Source organism: Triturus cristatus, chromosome 4_1 (assembly GCF_964204655.1).
Source record: "Triturus cristatus chromosome 4_1, aTriCri1.1, whole genome shotgun sequence".
In the NCBI taxonomy this organism is placed as follows: Eukaryota; Metazoa; Chordata; class Amphibia; order Caudata; family Salamandridae; genus Triturus; species Triturus cristatus.
This window is the reverse complement of record NC_140585.1, coordinates 880500352-880515545: the sequence shown is the minus strand read 5'-3', so window position 1 is coordinate 880515545 and position 15194 is coordinate 880500352. Positions and strand designations below refer to the sequence as shown.

The window sequence follows — 15194 nt, the reverse complement described above, 5'->3', positions numbered from 1 at the left end:
GCCTCCACGACGGGAGAGAAAATGCAGATTCTGAGTGAGGGGTCGACGCTCCGGCCACTAAAGCATTTCTGATGGAACTGTTTGCGGCAATCAAGGAGGATATACAAAAAATCAAAGATCAGCTTGCTGCGGACCTACGTGAAGTACGACGAGATGTGGATGGTATTGGGGAGCATGTGGCCACTTTGGAGGAGCACGACGTGAGCCGTGAGGAAGACCTCCATCAGCTTCAACAAGATATGCTGAGATTGCGTGACCAACATCTTGACCTGCAGGCTCACGCCGAAGATCTTGAAAACCGGTTTTGGAGCAACAACGTGAGGATCTGAGATGTGCCATGGAAGGAAGAAGGGGAGGATCTGCGCAGCTATGTGGGGGCACTGTTTCGCCAGGTTCTGGAGGAGTCGGACACTTTGGACCTTCAAATAGACCGCATGCATAGAGTGGGCCTAACAAGAGGCGCCAATTCCCCACCACCAGACATCCTTGCGTGTATTCAAGACTTCCAGCTGAAGGAGCGTATTGTGCACAAGGCAAGAGAGACACAACCCCTACAGTTTAGAGGTCACTCTCCGGCTATCTACCAGGATTTTGCGGCCTCTACGGTGGTGACGACGTATCTCAGAGAGCAGGGGATCCCCTATGCATAGGGTCACCCCTTCCGCATCATCTTCAAGCACAGAGGAAAACTCCTTCAGTTCCGCTCTCTGTCTGAGGCCACTGGGGTTCTTGGGTTGGGTGATGCACCTGCGTCGTCACAAGATTAACAGCCGAGATCTCCACACCGCAGACGCTCAACGGAATGGCAGAAGGTCGGAAAAGGCGCCGCATCGCAGAAACCTGATCAAGCTGCGCAAGAAAAGGAGCGGGAAGCAGTTCTCACCTTGCTGTCGCAAGTAACGGAGCGCCCAGGCACACCATGAGGTTCTTTAATGCAGACTCGGGGAGAGACAATTTGCGGGGAGTTGGGGGGACTGGAGAATTGTCCTGACCTGATGTTGATGGCCTCTCTGCGGGTGGGGTTTTCACCCTTTTTGGGCTGAACAGTTGCCCCGTGCCACGTCCCTTCAGGTCTTCTTTTTTCTGGCGGACATTGGTCATGTTTCACGTAAGTTCTCTCTTTGTTTCTTGCTATGGGGGGGTATGTTTGGGTTATTGTTTTGGGGTCTCCGCATCAGCCACGGTATTGGGACTGTAATTGGAATGTTCTAGGTATCTAATGCTTTTCTGTTTGAATTGGCCTTATGGTGACTCTTCACTGCCTGCTGTTCGACTTCCACACTTGGAATGGGTGGGGATCTTAAAATTGTCAGCCTCAATGTACGGGGCTTGAACGATCCAGTGAAGAGGGGGGCGGTCCTGTCCCTCTTGGATAGTGTGGAGGGGGACATATGTCTCCTACAGGAGACCCATCTCCTCTCCTCAGATCAGTCCTGGATGCGTGACAGACGCTTTCCTCAACAGTTTTGGTCTTGTGGGCCAGCCAAGCGGAATGGGGTGGCTTTTCTGTTTGGGGCCCACTTCTCTGGCAAGATACTAGCGTCTGTCGTGGAAATCAAGGGTCGCCTGTTGGCTATCAGAATACTGTGGGGGGACCCTCACCTTACTGTAGCATCACTTTATGCTCCCAATACACAGCAAGTGTCCTTTCTTCTTTCCGCCCTTGCAGAAGTTCTCGCCTCTCCAGACGCAGCGCTCTTAGTGGGGGGATCTGAATCTTGTTATGGACTTGGGGCTTGATAGATCAGGGAAACACACACACCAAGCAGGGGCACTCTCCGTTAGGGGTATTGAATGGCTGAGGGACAATGGGCTAATTGACGTTTGGCGTGCTCACCATCCCGGGGAGCGAGATTATACGTGTTACTCTGCAGCGCACAAAACCTATGCGCGCCTGGACCATTTCCTCTCTTCGGCGTCCCTATTCCCACACCTTCACACTACTACAATAGAACCTCGCTCTCTCTCTCTGACCACGCCCTTATCGCTACATATCTTCCGGCACAGCGGCCACGCGTCTTTCCCCCTAGCTGGTGCCTCCGCAAGTCTCTACTACATTCAGAAGAGAATTTGCAGCGCCTTAAGCAGGTAATCAAGAATTATCTAGTACTTAATGATGAGTGCTCCACATCTCTGTCTTCTGTATGGGAGGTGCTAAAATTAGTGGTCAGGGGGAACTCATTGCTATCTCGGTGGCTCATAACAATCTCCGTAAAGAAAAACGTGGGGCATTAGAAAAAGAGGTCTTGGAGCTTGAATCAATTCATAAACGCACAGGGGCTTCTCGAGTTTGGAGGGAAATAGAAAAATGCCGTTGCATGCTTAAACACCTAGACTTAGACCGAGCGGAGTATGCCCTAGTACGACTCCGGCATAAATTCTTCCTCATCAGCGACAAGTGTGGTAGGATGCTGGCGCATAGGCTGAGGGCGCAGACATAAAACTCGAGCATACGGGCCATTCGGGATGGACAGGGGGAGGAGGGGACCTCTGATGCGCACATTTTGGAGGCCTTCCGTTCATTTTATAGTGCACTATATTCCGAACAGGATTCCCCGGCGCTTGACCCGAGTACCTATTTAAGCAGCTGCGATATCACCCCTCTACCTGAGGCTTGTGCTGCGGGTCTTGATAGAGCTATTGGGATTGAGGAGGTGAACTCAGCGATTTCTAAGCTGAAGGTTGCTAAATCCCCGGGACCCGATGGCTTTGCGTCCTCGTTTTATAAGGCCTTCTGTGCGGAGCTGGCTCCTTTTTTAACAAAGTTGTTTAACTCTTTTTTAGAATCAGGTAGGGTGACCCCTCCTTGTCCTTGGCTGCGATCACGGTCATCCTGAAGCCTGGTAAGGATGCGCTAGAGTGTGGTTCTTATAGGCCCATCTCTTTACTTAATGTTGACGCAGAACGTTTTGCTGGTATACTGGCTGCTCGCCTTAGCCCTCTCATGCCTGACCTTGTAGAGCCTGATCAATCTGGCTTCATTCCATCTAGGCAGGGGGGCGATAATACTAAACAGCTCTTACACCTCCTAGATAGCGCCCAACGATCGTAGAAACATGCCTTCTTGTTAGCAATTGACGCAGAGAAGGCGTTTGACAGAGTGGGGTGGGTCTTCCTCTTTGATACCTTGCGTCGCTTTGGGTTTGGAGAGAACTTTATTAGCTGGGTTCGTTGCATATACTGCGCTCCCACGGCCTTTGTACAAGTTAATGGCACTAGGTCCCACTCTTTTCCAATTGCTAGAGGGACCCGGCAGGGCTGCCCCTTATCCCCTCTTTTATTTGCGCTCTATATGGAGCCTTTGTCGCAGCGGATTAGGGCAGACAATCGTATACTAGGGATGAAATTCGGCGTGGACACACATAAAATTAGCCTTTATGCGGATGACGTTATTCTCTCCCTTCTGCAGCCACACACCACCCTGTCAGCATTGCTGGAAGAGCTTGCTTCTTTTGGCACTGTCTCAGGCTTTAAGGTTAATCTGGCTAAGTCGGTTATCTTGAATATAGGAATTCCTCTAGATGAGGCTAGGAGGATGCAATTGCAATTCTCCTTTTTATGGACGCACCAAGACATACTTTACCTTGGCATTCGACTGGCTCCTACTATTGCCCGCACGGTCTCGCTTAACTACGAGAGGCTTCTAGAACAGACGTCTAAAGCGCTGTACGCTTGGTCTCACTTGCACCTGGTGTGGTTTGGGCGGATAGCAGCGGTAAAGATGATCCGCATTGTTCCGCACATTCTCTACCTTTTTCAGCTGCTTCCCTTGTCTCCCCACCCCGCGCCTGCAGATACTTATCAATAAGTTTATATGGAACGGGAAGAAGCCACGTCTCCCGCTTGCCTCAATGACGAGCTCGAAAATCCAGGGTGGAGTGGGCTTACCTATAATCAGAAGCTACTATTAAGCCTCCAGCTTCCGCTACACTGTGGAATGGAACAGGTCTATGTCCTGCAAGCCCTGGAATTTTATGGGCCAGTCGGTTGCAGGATGTAATATTTGGAGGGAACTGTGGTTGCCCCGCAAACACAGGGCATGGGGCCTTAACTTCTCCCCGGTCAGGGCACCAACACTTTGGATCTGGGACAGGGTGGCACAGCGGAAAGGCTGGACCTCTTTTCCCTCGCCGATGACTCCTATCGTAGACAACCCCGATTTCCCTCCGGGGCAGGGCTCGGCAATCTTTCACCGTTGGCGGCAGGCCGGCTGTAAGAGAGTGGGTTGCCCCTTTGACGCAGAAGGGCTGATCCCATTTAAACAGCTCTGACTTGATTAAGGCCTTTTACCTACTGACGACTTTCCCTATCGGCAGCTGGCTCACTGGGTCTCAATGCCCTCTAACTATTCCCTCATGTCCAGGCACCTCACCAGCTTTGAAAGATGGTTGGTTCGTAAACGTGACGACCGTCGCCTCATTTCTGAATTGTATGCTATGTTACTATCGGACCCTGTTAGACCTGACATCCTTGGCGTGGGTTTTTTCCCCTATCTTTTGCCTCTGCTACCTGGATTTTTGATGCTGTGCTGGATTTCGTTTTTGCTGGTTTAGATGCTTTGGACACTCTGCCACTGCTAATCAGTGCCAGAGTGTAAGTGCTCCCTGTGTAAAATATCATATTGATTGGATATACCTGATTGGCATATCTGTATCACCCTGAAATCCCTAGTAAAGTGCACTGTGTGTGCCAGGGCTGGTGATGGCAGATGCTACTAGTGGGTCTGCAGCGCTGATTGCGCCACCCACCTGTGTAGCCCTAAAATGGTGTCTCAGGCCTGCCACCGCAGACCTGCCTGCAGTCCCCGGACTGCCATGTCCTCCTGGCCAGTGTCCACACTGACCGGGCCTAACCCTTCCCTTTTTATACACGTCAGTCATCCCTATGGAAGGCCCAAGGTACCCCCCTGGGCAGGGTGCAGTGTATGTAAAAGGTAGAGCATGTACTAGTGCAGGTAACATGCTCTGGTAGTGAACAACGGCCATTTTGTGTGTTCACTGCTGCAAGGTTATCTTGCTCCATAGGCTACCATGGGGGAGGCTGGTGCCAATGGCTATCCGCCTATCTTCTCATAGGAACAAGATAAGACATGAGTGTTTGATATCCCTGAGCTCAGCATTTTATAACACCTCTTTTAGGAGAGGTTGTTTTTAAATCCTGAGTTGGAGAATAGTACTTTTTAGAGAGTAGCTGTTCTCTTGTCTGACCCTTCTGTGTGCCTGGGCATGCTTGTGGATTGACTGTCTGGCTTGAGAGTGACAGGGGCTGGGGATCCCCCAGGAGGTTGGCTGAGTCAGCCCTTTGCTGAATGGCGACATTTGCAAGTAGAGTGGAGGGAGGAGATAGCACCTGGGAGTGAATAGGGCTGTGCCTGCCTGCCCCACTGCTGGCTCCACCTCCTGCTGGGCGGCTGACGACTCTGCCCCTCACTCTGAAAAGAAAGCAGAAGCCAGGAAAACAAAGTACTCCAGCAACACCCAGAACTGGATCAGACCGGGCTCAGGACCCACTTGCACAAAGACTTCAAAGACTTTTAGGGGTATAAGTACAAGACCCCTGACAACAGATTTTTAGATTCTACCATCAAGAGGAACCTCTGCTGAAAGACGGACCGCTGAAGAACTAAAGGAAGATTGCCTTGCTGTGTGCTCGAAGGGTTGACCTGTTCTGCTGTACAACTGAAGCTGAGGAGGAGAAGGGGTCTTGCTGTGTGCTGACCTTACCCACTTGACCAAACAAGACTTTGCTGTGTGCTGTGTCTTAAACCGAATCTCCAAGGGCCTGAGAAGAGCTGGCCTCCTGATTCGCAACCCAGGGATAGAAAGGTTGCCAAGAACTCAAGACTCTGCTGTGTCCCCCCTGCGCTGCTGTGTGCTGCAGGGACCGTGGACTGTTCTACCAAGCTTCTCAACATCTGCCTGTGAAGTGGGCTGGCTGCTCTCTGTCTTGCTGGAGAGTGCCGCACTGACCCGGGCCTGACACCGGTTGCCGCATCAAGAAGACCGACGTGCTCATCGGCACGTGCCTTGCCGCGACCCGGAGGCCTGAAGCAGATCGAGAGTCGTACTTCCCTGCTCTACGAAGCCGCACTGTGAGTGGCTGACTCCGGTGACGTCGACATCGTCACTGGGGGCTCGTCGAGGGAGTTGTGGAAACCTTGCACCAAACTGCCAGAGGAGCGCTTTTACAACGAGCGCAGCGACACCGCTGGAGCAACGTAGCTGCCTAAACATCAAGAGCCTACAAACTGATTCATTCTCAGTGAGTATCGAATCACGCAAGAGACTAGAGACTATCGTCTTACGATCCCGACCAACCAAGAAAGCGAATATGGTGTACACCTGTGATGCTTGATTTCAACTGCGGAAACTAGATAAAGATATATTATTTTTGATAAAACTCACCTGTGTGGTCTAAGTTTGTGGTGTACGGAGGGGGGATCATTGTGGTGTCTACGTGCAAATACCTTACACATTGCCTTGGGGATAAGCCTGTCTGCTCGAGCCAAGCTACCTAGAGGGTGAGCAGGGGGTATCTACCGTGTGTGTCCTTGTACCCTGACTAGAAGCAAGGGTCCCTATTTGGTCTAAGGTGTATACCTCTGCCAACTAGAGACCCCCAGATCTAACAGACCCGAACCCCAAAACGCACGAAGGCGCAGGTTCGCTGGGAGACGGAATTGGGCAGGCCACTGATGTTCAAGGAGTGGGAACACATCCTATACCGCACTCATCAGACAGCGCACAATACAGCGGGGGTGGAATCCGCCTTCAAACTATTCTCCTATTGGTATGACACACCTGCCCGTATCCAGACTTGGGACAAGAGTAAGACAGATCACTGCTGGAGGGGGTGTGGGATGTCTGGTACTTTAGCGCACTTGCTGTGTCATTGTCCGAAACTTCAGCGCTACTGGACTGAGGTTCTCGATAACATAGATAAGGTTTTTGGCATAGCACTGCCCAGAGCCCCAGAGTACACACTTCTTGGTCTCTCGCATCCCAAAGTTTTTCCACTCAAGTCCTTACGGGGCAGGCAGATCGCTCTCGCGCTGTTGGCTGCTCAACAGGTTATTTTAGCTTTGTGGGGTACAACCTCAGAACCTGCCCTGCTATCCTGGATACTTCACTTATGGCACCTGCTGGCAATGGAGCACATGTCCATGAGAGTGGCGGGAGTAGGTAAAGACTTTGCTAAATTGTGGGCGTCCTTTTTGGACTTGCTGACGAGAGACATGAGAAAAGTTACTTGTCCCAAACATTTGCAAATTCTTCAACTAATACCGCTGGAACGGGAGTCGAAGGCCCCAACTTAGGTACCATGATCTATATAGCATTCCCTTTAATTTGACTTGCAACTTGCCTTTTGTAAAAGACGACGGCTGGTGCGGAGAGGGTGGGAGGGATTCTTCCTTGTTTTTTGTTTTGTTCCTTCATCTGTACTGTTGTCAGGTGACGTTCTATCTCTTGTTTGAAAATCCAGAAGTTGTGCTAGTATTTAGAAACAGTCCTGCTCACTACGCGGCCTGCCTCCGGGTTGTTGGCTATACACGCTGTGTAAGGTGCTATTTAATTGCTCTGCCGACGTGATGATGTAGGCAGGAAGCTGTGTCTATCAACTAAGTCTTCCATTAATAAAAACGACTGATTCCTAAAAAAAGGTTTTTACCTGCTGAAAAGGTTTATTTTAACAGGTCAAAGGACAGGTTTTAAACTGCAGCAGTCAGGCTACACAGAGTAGGCCTGAAGCCATGTTTGAACTGCCACTCTAATGAATGCCACAATGGGTGCTGCAGTCCACAAGAGGCATTTAACTTCCAGGCCCGGCATACTTTCTACAGCTTATACTAAGGACTTACAGGCAAGTTAAGTGTACCAGTTAGGTATTAGCCAACGTTTCAAGGGGGGGCACTGGCACTCTACTCCAAGTTAGCAGGGCTAAAGCGCACAGAGTTGTAGAGAAAAAGTATATGGTCCAGCAAAAGGTGGAATTTCTGGGGTGGCCTTGCAGAAAAGGGTCTTTCTTCTATCCTGTGTCATGCTAAACCAGGGGCCCTCTAAAGTGTTGAGTCTGAGGTCCAGTACTACTGCCATACATGTGCTACGCACTCCGTATCCACACACTCACTCAAGACACACACAGAGGCACACACACATGCGCGCACACACTCACTCACATGGAATTGCAGCGCAAGGTCTTGGTTCACATTAAAGTAGAAGTTTACATGAGAGGGGTCAGTAGGTCGTGCTCTCCCCTGACAGAGTGATTAACATAAACTCGCTGTACTGCCACCACCACTTTATGTGACTGTCCCAGTGTATGAACAGCAGTCTTATGCCTGCTATGAGGGCACATTTTAACCCCCGCTTCCCCCAGATCACAGAGCAAGTTCTGAACCTCACGTTATCTGGAACAGATTTAGGCCTCTGCACATATGCTATAGCAGCGTGATGCAGAGACCAAGCAAAAACTCAGGATATCAAGTTTGCATGCTGTTTGGCACTCTAGACAGACATACATGCTCATTCACCATGCAGGGGACATTCTCATCCCAACACCCAACTTCTTTTTATCTCTCTCTTCTCCTCCCTTTGCTTCTGCCTCCATCTGTTCTGCAAGTTCACACACTCACCTCTCTATACTTACCTCTTCCACTTCCTTATCTCTCTTCTAATTGCTCCCCACCTGCCTGTCTCCAAGTCAATCTTTTACCACTGCTGCCTCACTCCTACCGTTTTTAGGTCTCGCACCTAGCGATGCAGTGCATCGCTAGGTGCAGGGAGAGTCCTTTTGTCCGGGGTTTCAAAACGGAGCCTGGAATAGCACACGCTCGTGCTCTGTGCTTTTCCTTTTGGCTTCCGCGATTGGCCTACCTATTTTTATGTGGTTGGCAGACGGTGAAATCGTTAAGCTTCGCAGCAGACAACATTCGTAGCATAAACATTGTCACCCACAGAGGTTGCTTTGGTCAGCGCCTGGCTTCCTTCCAGAATCACCTGTAGCAGATACCCAGACTGTGTCCGATTCCTCGGAAGGCAGATCTGCTCTTTAAGTAAAGTCAACAGCAAGGGCTTTTCAAAATCTGCAGAAAGACAAGAGTAATCGCAACAGGCACCACATTTCAGTGTTTTCAAGACCTGTTCTAAGTGAATGGAAGTAACCTTGATGACAGCAATGGGACTAGTGCCCATGACAACAATGAGAATAGCACTGATGATACCAATGGGACTAGTGCCCATGACAACAATGAGAATAGCGCTGATGATACCAATGGGACTAGTGCCCATGACAACAATGAGAATAGCGCTGATGATACCAATGGGACTAGTGCCCATGCCAACAATGAGAATATCACTGATGATAACAATGGGACTAGTGCCCATGCCAACAATGAGAATAGCGCTGATGATACCAATGGGACTAGTGCCCATGCCAACAATGAGAATAGCGCTGATGATACCAATGGGACTAGTGCCCATGACAACAATGAGAATAGCACTGGTGATAACAATGGGACTAGTGCTGATGCCAACAATGAGAATATCACTGATGATAACAATGGGACTAGTGCCGATGCCAACATTGAGAATAGCACCGATGATAACAATGAGACTAGTGCTGATGCCAAAAATGAGAATAGCACTGATGATAACAATGGGACTAGTGCCCATGACAACAATGAGAATAGCACTGATGATAACAATGGTACTAGTGCCCATGACAATAATGAGAATAGCGCTGATGATAACAATGGGACTAGTGCAGATGCCAAAAATGAGAATAGCGCTGGGGATACCAATGGGACTAGTGCCCATGACAGCAATGAGAATAGCTCTGATGATAACAATGGGACTAGTGCCGATGCCAACAATTAGAATATCACTGATTATAACAATGGGACTAGTGCCGATGCCAACAATGAGAATAGCACTGATAACCATGGGACTATTGCCCATGACAACAATGAGAATAGCGCTGATGATAACAATGGGACTAGTGCCAATGCCAACAATGAGAAGAGCACTGATAACCATGGGACTAGTGCCCATGACAACAATGAGAATAGCACTGATGATACCAAGGGGACTAGTGACGATGCCACCAATGAGAATAGCACTGATGATAACAATGGGACTAGTACCGATGCCAACAATGAGAATAGCGCTGATGATACCAATGGGACTAGTGCCGATGCCAACAATGATAATAGCACTTATAACCATGGGACTAGTGCCCATGACAACAATGAGAATAGCTCTGATGATACCAATGGGGCTAGTGCCCATGACAACAATAAGAATAGCACTGATGATAACAATGGGACTAGTGCCGATGCCCAACAATGAGAATAGCACTGATGATAACAATGGGACTATTGCTCCTGACAGCAATGAGAATAGCACTGATAACCATGGGACTAGTGCTCCTGACAACAATGAGAATAGCACTGATGATAACAATGAGACTAGTGCTGATGCCAACAATGAGAATAGCGCTGATGATACCAATGGGACTAGTGCCGATGCCAACAATTCAAATAGCACTGATCATACCAATGGGACTAGTGCCCATGACAACGAGAATTGTACTGATGATACCAATGGGACTAGTGCCGATGCCAACAATGAGAATAGCACTGATGATACCAATGGGACTAGTGCCGATGCCAACAATGAGAATAGCACTGATAACCATGGGACTAGTGCCCATGACAACAATGAGAATAGCGCTGATGATACCAATGGGACTAGTGCCGATGTCAACAATGAGAATAGCACTGATGATAACCAAGGGACTAGTGCCCATGACAACAATGAGAATAGCGCTGATGATACCAATGGGACTAGTGCCAATGCCAACAATGAGAATAGCACTGATGACAACAATGGAACTAGTGCCGATGCCAACAATGAGATTAGCACTGATGATAACAATGGTACTAGTGCCCATGACAATAATGAGAATAGCGCTGATGATAACAATGGGACTAATGCCGATGCCAACAATGAGAATAGCGCTGGTGATACCAATGGGACTAGTGCCGATGCCAACAATGAGAATAGCACTGATAACCATGGGACTATTGCCCATGACAACAATGAGAATAGCGCTGATGATAACAATGGGACTAGTGCCAATGCCAACAATGAGAAGAGCACTGATAACCATGGGACTAGTGCCCATGACAACAATGAGAATAGCACTGATGATACCAATGGGACTAGTGCCGATGCCACCAATGAGAATAGCACTGATGATAACAATGGGACTAGTGCCGATGCCAACAATGAGAATAGCGCTGATGATACCAATGGGACTAGTGCCGATGCCAACAATGATAATAGCACTTATAACCATGGGACTAGTGCCCATGACAACAATGAGAATAGCGCTGATGATACCAATGGAGCTAGTGCCCATGACAACAATGAGAATAGCACTGATGATAACAATGGGACTAGTGCCGATGCCCAACAATGAGAATAGCACTGATGATAACAATGGGACTAGTGCTGATGCCAACAAAGAGAATAGCACTGATGATAACAATGGGACTATTGCTCATGACAGCAATGAGAATAGCACTGATAACCATGGGACTAGTGCTCCTGACAACAATGAGAATAGCACTGATGATAACAATGGGACTAGTGCCGATGCCAACAATGAGAATAGCGCTGATGATACCAATGGGACTAGTGCCGATGCCAACAATTAAAATAGCACTGATCATACCAATGGGACTAGTGCCCATGACAACAATGAGAATAGTGCTGATGATACCAATGGGACTAGTGCCGATGCCAACAATGAGAATAGCACTGATGATACCAATGGGACTAGTGCCGATGCCAACAATAAGAATAGCACTGATAACCATGGGACTAGTGCCCATGACAACAATGAGAATAGCGCTGATGATACCAATGGGACTAGTGCTGATGCCAACAATGAGAATAGCACTGATAATAACCATGGGACTAGTGCCCATGACAACAATGAGAATAGCGCTGATGATACCAATGGGACTAGTGCCGATGCCAACAATGAGAATAGCACTGATGATTACAATGGAACTAGTGCCAATGCCACCAATGAGAATAGCACTGATGATAACAATGGGACTAGTGCCGATGCCAACAATGAGAATAGCTCTGATTATAACAATGGGACTATTGCTCATGACAGCAATGAGAATAGCACTGATAACCATGGGACTAGTGCCCATGACAACAATGAGAATAGCGCTGATGATACCAATGGGACTAGTGCCCATGCCAACAATGAGAAGAGCACTGATGACCATGGGACTAGTGCCCATGATAACAATGAGAACAGCGCTGATGATACCAACGGTACTAGTGCCGATGCCAAAAATGAGAATAGCACTGATGATAACAATGGAACTAGTGCCGATGCCAACATAGAGAATAGCACTGATGATAACAATAGGACTAGTGCCGATGCCAACAATGAGAATAGCACTGATCATAACAATGGGACTAGTGCTGATGCCAACAATGTGAATAGCACTGATGATAACAATGGGACTAGTGTCCATGACAACAATGAGAAATGCACTGATGATAACAATAGGACAAGTGCCCATGACAACAATGAGAATAGCCCTGATGATAACAACGGGACTAGTGGTGATGATAACAATGAAAATAGCTCTGATGATAACAATGGGACTAGTGCCGATGCCAACAATGAGAATAGCACTGATGATAACAATGGGACTAGTGCCGATGCCAACAATGACTAAAGCTCTGATGATAACAGTGGGACTAGTGCTAACGAGAACAGTGAGAATCGCACTGATTATAACAATGACTATAGCTCTGATGATAACAGTGGGACTAGTGCTAACGAGAACAGTGAGAATAGCGCTGATGATAACAATGAGACTAGTGCTGATGACAACACTAATGACAGCAACGAAAATAGCGCTGAAGATAACAATGAGACTAGTGGCGATGACAACGAGACTAGTGGCGATTACAACGAGACTAGTGCTGATGACAACAATAAAAATAGCGCTGATGATAACAGGACTAGTGCAGATGGCAAAACTGCATGCTTAAGAGACTGTTACTCAGGGTCCGCACTGCTCATTCATAGGAGACACTGTCCTAGACTCACATGCCTCTCATCAGTGTGCACACTGGTCTTTAACCATATTCCTCCAACAGATTCTAGCACATTATTACAGGTTAATATGTTCCTTGTGAGGCCTCCTAACTCCTGCCATTGGGATTTAAGTTCTGCAACAATGTTGATTATAATTCCAGTGCTGGAGCATTGTGCTTTTGGTAACACGAAGCCATCTCGTGCTTTACCTGTACTTGTTTGTTTTTGTGAGTAGCGTTAAAAGAGCCAGTATGTGCTGTAGAAAGGGCTTTTCGGTAACAACAAGCATTTGCAATGCAATAGGTCCCGAATTTATGCGAGTTTGACCTATTGGCATTGTAAATGACAATGGCTTTTATTTATGTTTCAAAAACCAAAACATAAATAAAAGGCAATGTCATTTACAATAAAAATAGCTCAAACTGTTGCAAATGGGAGACCTATTGCATTGCAAATGCTTGTTCTCGTTTGCATTCTCTCTGTATTCTCTCTTCTTTGTTTAGGTGTTTTCAAATAGTGCAAACATGCTGCCTCTTGCTGCATTAGAGCACTTGGAGATTTTGTAACAGGCAGAAATATCAAAACAGGGAATGATTCAAGCTGTCACATGGAACCAAGGGCATGTACTAGGAGCTAATGCAGCTTTTTTGGTAGCCACCGAAGCCCTCCTGGTGAACACCAAAGGTCATGTAGTATGGGATGGATTCCTGTATAGAACTAAAGATGTTGTTAGATGAGGGGACGTTTCAATCAGTGTGTCCTCCAACCTTGTCTCATCTTCCTCAGCTTCTTGCTCTTCTCTTCTGACAGTGACACAAACTCACACAGCCACCAGACATTCAAGGAAGAAACCAAAAAGTACCCACAAGTCTATAGCTTCTCCTGACAGATTGTCTATAGTCATATCCTTGCCTTGAGAAAGGACAAATCGTTCTGCCACAAGTTTAAGTTTGAGTTTAGTTTCATAAAGCATGCGAATGCCCAGAGGCGTCTTGGCATTAGCGCATTGTCAGAAGCAGGAAAGATCTAAGCTGGTTAATTAGCAAAAAGCCAGGTTTAAAACTTTTTCCTAATGAGGAACTAGTTAGACTTAGTTTTTAAATGCACTGGTAGCTTGTTCCATGCTTTTCCAGTAGATAGTGCTTTTTTGAACCTCAGGATCCTTATGTTCTTGGAGAAGGCAGAGTGTAGTGTTGAGAGCAAACCTTGACTTTAAGTATTCTAGTCCAGAGTCATGCAAAGCTTTATGGGCCACACAGCGAACCTTAAAAGTGACATGTTTCTTCACCAGCAGGCAGTGTAAATCAACAAATGCCTGAGAGGCTGAGTGAAATTTTGGAATGTTTAATAGCAGCTGGGCAGTGGTATTTTGCAATATCTAAGTGTTTGTTCAACAGTTGCTGTTGTAGGTCCATATATAAAGCATAACAGTAATTCATTCTAGATAGTAAGAAGGAAACAATTACAGTTTTCTGAGTTCAAAAGGGATCAAGTCATCCTAAGTGGTGATAAAAAGTGGTTCCCAACATTGAGGTGAGTCAATAGGTCAATAGCACATGGGGTCAGACCAAGAGCACTTTTTAACATCTGGATTGACAGCACAGCTGTCTGTTGACTTATTGTTTACAGTATACATAAAGTGGGCTTGAGTAAGCCTCAGCCCTTACAATCATTGGGGCATATCAGCAACAACCGGCGATAATTATCGCTAAGCGCACTTAGCGCTAGGATAATTATCGCCGGCTAGCGTGGATTTTTATCGCTGAGATAGCATGCTATTAGCAATGCTTATCTCAAAAGCGATAAAAATCCTAGCGCTAACTGACTAACGTGAGATTTTCTCCGGAAACCCAGCGATAATCTCACGAAATGTGGCGTTAGCTTGTTGATAGGGCCCCACAAACTTAGCCATGATATCCACCTTCCATAGGATATCATGGCTAAGTCAGTCCTGAAGCAGGCGTAAGGAAAGTAGCGATAACAGGGGTTATCGCTACTTTTCCTGCTGCTATGCTTCATAGCGTGGGGCAGCGACATTTCTCCTGTCATGTCAGGTCAGG

At 47.5% G+C, this 15194-nt stretch overlaps 1 protein-coding gene across 1 annotated transcript; it reads right to left on the bottom strand.

Annotated features, from left to right (window-relative positions):
* Positions 1–8906: 8906 nt before the first annotated feature.
* On the bottom strand, positions 8907–12765 carry LOC146855702 (uncharacterized). The gene is made up of 4 exons (XM_085651172.1): positions 12361–12765; positions 11965–12266; positions 11130–11870; positions 8907–10372 (listed from the first exon to the last, which is right to left on the bottom strand). Exons 3-4 carry the CDS (start codon positions 11419–11421, stop codon positions 8907–8909), a joined length of 1758 nt encoding a protein of 585 aa, XP_085507298.1. The 5' UTR covers positions 11422–11870; positions 11965–12266; positions 12361–12765.
* Positions 12766–15194: the final 2429 nt, after the last annotated feature.

Bases quoted from the DNA above. Each gene is read 5' to 3' on its own strand.
- LOC146855702 (XM_085651172.1), bottom strand. From the start codon at position 11,421: ATGGGCACTAGCTCCATTGGTATCATCAGCGCTATTCTCATTGTTGTC. The intron at 10,373-11,129 runs GTCCCATTGTTA...CAGGAGCAATAG, and splicing joins CATTGTTGGCATTGGCACTA to TCCCATTGTTATCATCAGTG.